The 3496-nt window shown below is 66.2% G+C and overlaps 1 protein-coding gene across 1 annotated transcript; it reads right to left on the reverse strand.

Moving 5' to 3' along the window:
- Nucleotides 1–250: 250 nt before the first annotated feature.
- FOXI3 (forkhead box I3) lies at nt 251–3027 on the reverse strand. The gene is made up of 2 exons (XM_054203402.1): nt 2328–3027; nt 251–1063 (listed from the first exon to the last, which is right to left on the reverse strand). The coding sequence occupies exons 1-2, from the start codon at nt 3025–3027 to the stop codon at nt 474–476; spliced, it is 1290 nt and encodes a 429-aa protein (XP_054059377.1). The 3' UTR covers nt 251–473.
- Between the last annotated feature and the right edge of the window lie 469 nt (nt 3028–3496).

Genomic DNA, 3496 nt, shown 5'->3' on the forward strand with positions numbered 1-3496 from the left:
AGGGCTTACAGAGGCAATTGCTGGTAGAAGAGTTTTTTTAATACATTGTACAAGGCACTTCATAAGAAATCTCTTCATTTTTTTTCCTGTTCTCTTCTAAGACTCACTGGATGTCTACACTTTGTTCTTGCTGATATCACTTTATGGTTATAATTTTTAAACTTCTTATTCTACATTCAGGATTAGAAACCTCTGAAAACATTAATTCAGTTCGCTTTCGCCTGCAGAATTTAGATGGCAAGCCATCTAAACCACCTAACATTTTCCAGGACAGGGGAAAAAACTTTGCATCTGCCTTCTGCTGGTGTTTAAGGGTTGTCCTTAAGGTGAGAAGGTCTGTCTTCCTGGAAGAACTCCTGGGAAGTGTCCACATTGAAATGCTGTTTGCAGAAGCATATGGTCCTCGGTCCTGCCAAATACACCTGCAACTCCCATTCCCTTTGCAGCGCTTACCGGCCGATTGACCCAGCATCCTACACCTCCGTTCCATCCCGCGTGTAGATGAGGCTGTTAACCGTGAAGTTGTAGTAGTGGTTGTACTGGGCTCCCTGGCTGCTGCTGCTGGGATGGAAGGAGCTGTAGTAGGCGGGGGAAGGTCCCGCAACCCGCTGCAGCTGGTCTGGAGAAGGCACCTCCTGAGAAGAGCTGCTGGAAGGGGTGAAAGTGCCACTGCTCAGCTGTCCAGCAGAGAAGTTCCTGTGATGCAGGTCACTGCCAAGACTCCCTGTCAGCCGGCTGCCTCCGCTGCTCAGGGAGCTCATGCCGCTGAAGAAGGTGCTGAGGCAGCTGGGGGTGGATGAAATGATACCGGAGGGTGAGGAGCTTTTTGGATGGTCCCTGGCAGAAGGCGAGGGGTCCAGCTCCGGGGGTGGGCTGTTTCCACACGGTTTGCCTGCGGCTGGGATGGGTCGCTCTTCCTCAGCCTTCAGGCCCCCCAGAGAGGAGGCCGCAGATGCAGTTGCGGGGGCGTTGGGCTCAGAGCGCCGCTTGCGTTTGCGACGGAAGTTCCCATTGTCAAACATCTTCTCACAGTTAGGATCTAAGGTCCAGTAGTTTCCCTTCCCTGGTGGAAAACAGGAAAAACAAGAGAGAAAGTCAAATTGTGTGACAGTGAGCCCCGCTGCAGACAGATAAGCAATATCCATGTCTTGTCCGATCGGGACAGCACCCACACCTCTCCTACACCTGTTCCTCCTCTTGTCTGTTGTCCAGTAGAAAGATCCAAATCCTGGCTCCAGGACATCATCACACCCACCCCTCCAGTGCCCAAGCGAACCTTAAGGCCACATGAAGGAGAACCTCCCCACCACAGAGCATAAATCTCCTGGAAGATCTGCATCTCTACCTCAGGCCTGGCTGAAGGGAATGCAAAGTGGGGCTCCCCCTGCTCTGGCTGCCTCACAGCAAGCCGGGGCACTTAGTGTGAGGGGGCTGTGGTGGCTCTAGTGTCCCCACACACCTCTTGCCCATGCCCGGGCCTGACGGGAGCAGTGATCCCACAACGTCCCCCCAAAGGCCCCAGACCGGCACGTCCCCTCCTTGCCGGGCCGCCTCGGCACCGTCCCGGCGCGCCCCCGCCCGCCGCCCACTGCCGCGTACCGGCTGTGCCCCGGGGCCGGGCCGGCGAGCGGCGGGCAGAGAGGGCAGGGGAGCCGTGAATCACGGCCGAAGGAGCCGGGCCTTGCACAACCGGCACTGCCGGCCTCAGCCCACCCGGCCCGCTCGGGGACGGCGTGAGGGATGAGGCCGGCGAACCTCCTGCGGGGGCCAGAGCCGGGCCCGAGGCGGGCCCGAGGGGGACGGTCTCCTCACAGCGCCTGGCTTGAGGGGACAAGGGAGACCGGTCTGCTGTCACCGCCCCGAGGGGACACGGCAGCCCTGTCCTTTCACATCGCCGGCCCTGAAGGGCCAAGAGAGACCGGTGTCCTCACTGCGACTTGCTTGAGGGGACAAGGGAGCCCGATCCCCTCATGTCACCGGCCCCGAGGGACCAAAGGAGCCCGACTCCTCATTGCGACTTGCTTGAGGGGACAAGGGAGCCCGGTCCCGTCACAACGCCCGGCTTGAGGGTACAAAGGGAGCCCGGTTCCCTGACAGCTCCGGCCCCGAGAGGACACCGGAGCCCGGTCTCCTCATGTCACCGGCGCCGAGGGGACACAGGTGCCCGGTCTCCTCACAGCGCCCGGCCTGAGGGGACACGGGACCCGCCGGACAAGGGACCCGCCGCCGCCCGCTCTCCTCGCGGGGGTGCCGGCGGGCCCGCGGGGTCTGCCCCCGCCGCATCCCCCCGCCCCAGCCCGCCCTCCCGCCCGGCGCGGCGGCCTCACCGGGGTCGTCCTCGTCGCGGGGCACCTTGCGGAAGCAGTCGTTGAGGCTGAGGTTGTGGCGGATGCTGTTCTGCCATCCCGCCTTGCTGCGCTTGTAGAAGGGGAAGTTCTCGGCCACGTACTGGTAGATGTGGCTGAGGGTGAGCTTCCTCTCGGGGGCGCTCTGGATGGCCATGGCGATCAGCGCCGAGTAGGAGTAGGGCGGCCGCACCAGCTTCAGCAGCTCCTCCTGGCTGGCCAGGCTCAGCCAGCTCAGCTCCGCGCCGCCCGCCGAGGGCGAGCCGGGGGCCGGAGGCGACCCCACCAGCTGCCCGCCCCGCGAGCAGCCGTACGAGGCCGGCGGCAGGAAGGGGGCGGCGGCGGCGGCGGCGGAGCCGGGCGGGCCCTGCAGGTAGGGCGCGGGGCTGTTCATGCCCCACAGGTAGCCGGCGTTGGCGGGCGCCCCGTAGTCCCCCAGCGCGTACCCGCCCGCCCGCTGCCCCGAGGAGGCGGCGGCGGCGGCAGCGGCGGCGGCAGCCGCGGCGGCGGCGGCGGCGGCGCCGGGCGGGTGGAGGCTGGGCTGGGGGTAGACGCTGAAGTTCTCGCTGCAGTACACCGCCATGTCGGGGGCTTCCTGGGCGCTGCGGGGCTGCGGGGGCGCGGGGGCGGCCGCCGGCGCCGAGGCTCTGGGCTGCGCCTGCTGCAACTCACCGGCGCTCATAATCCCTGGCCATGCAGGGCGGCCGGCGCTCCCCCCCCGCCGCTCCCGTCCTCTCCCGCCGACAACGGCCCCCCCCCCCACCACGGCGGCCCCGGTGGCCCCAGACCAAAAAATCCCGGGGGGCTGCGGCTCGGCGCCCTTATAGGCGCTGCCGCGCGCCCGGCCTCCCCGCCCGCGGCCGGGGCTGGGCGGGCGGCGGCGGCGGGCGGGAGCAGCCAGTAGGGCGGCTCGGCGGCGGGGAGGGAGGCGGAGGGGGGCAAGGCCGAGCCCCAAAAGCGGCCATGGGGGAGGGACCTGGCGGGAGGCGCCAGGGATTTGGCAGCCGGCGGGATGCGGCAGCGCGGGGGCGGCATCCCTCAGCCTTGTCCCCCTTCACCGCTGTCCCGTCCCGTCCCCCCGCCCCGTCCTCCCCCGCCCCGGGTCCCTCCGCGCTGCCCCGCTGCTCAGGGACGATTATCCCCCATCCGCC

This window comes from Rissa tridactyla, chromosome 5 (assembly GCF_028500815.1).
Source record: "Rissa tridactyla isolate bRisTri1 chromosome 5, bRisTri1.patW.cur.20221130, whole genome shotgun sequence".
Classification (NCBI taxonomy): Eukaryota; Metazoa; Chordata; class Aves; order Charadriiformes; family Laridae; genus Rissa; species Rissa tridactyla.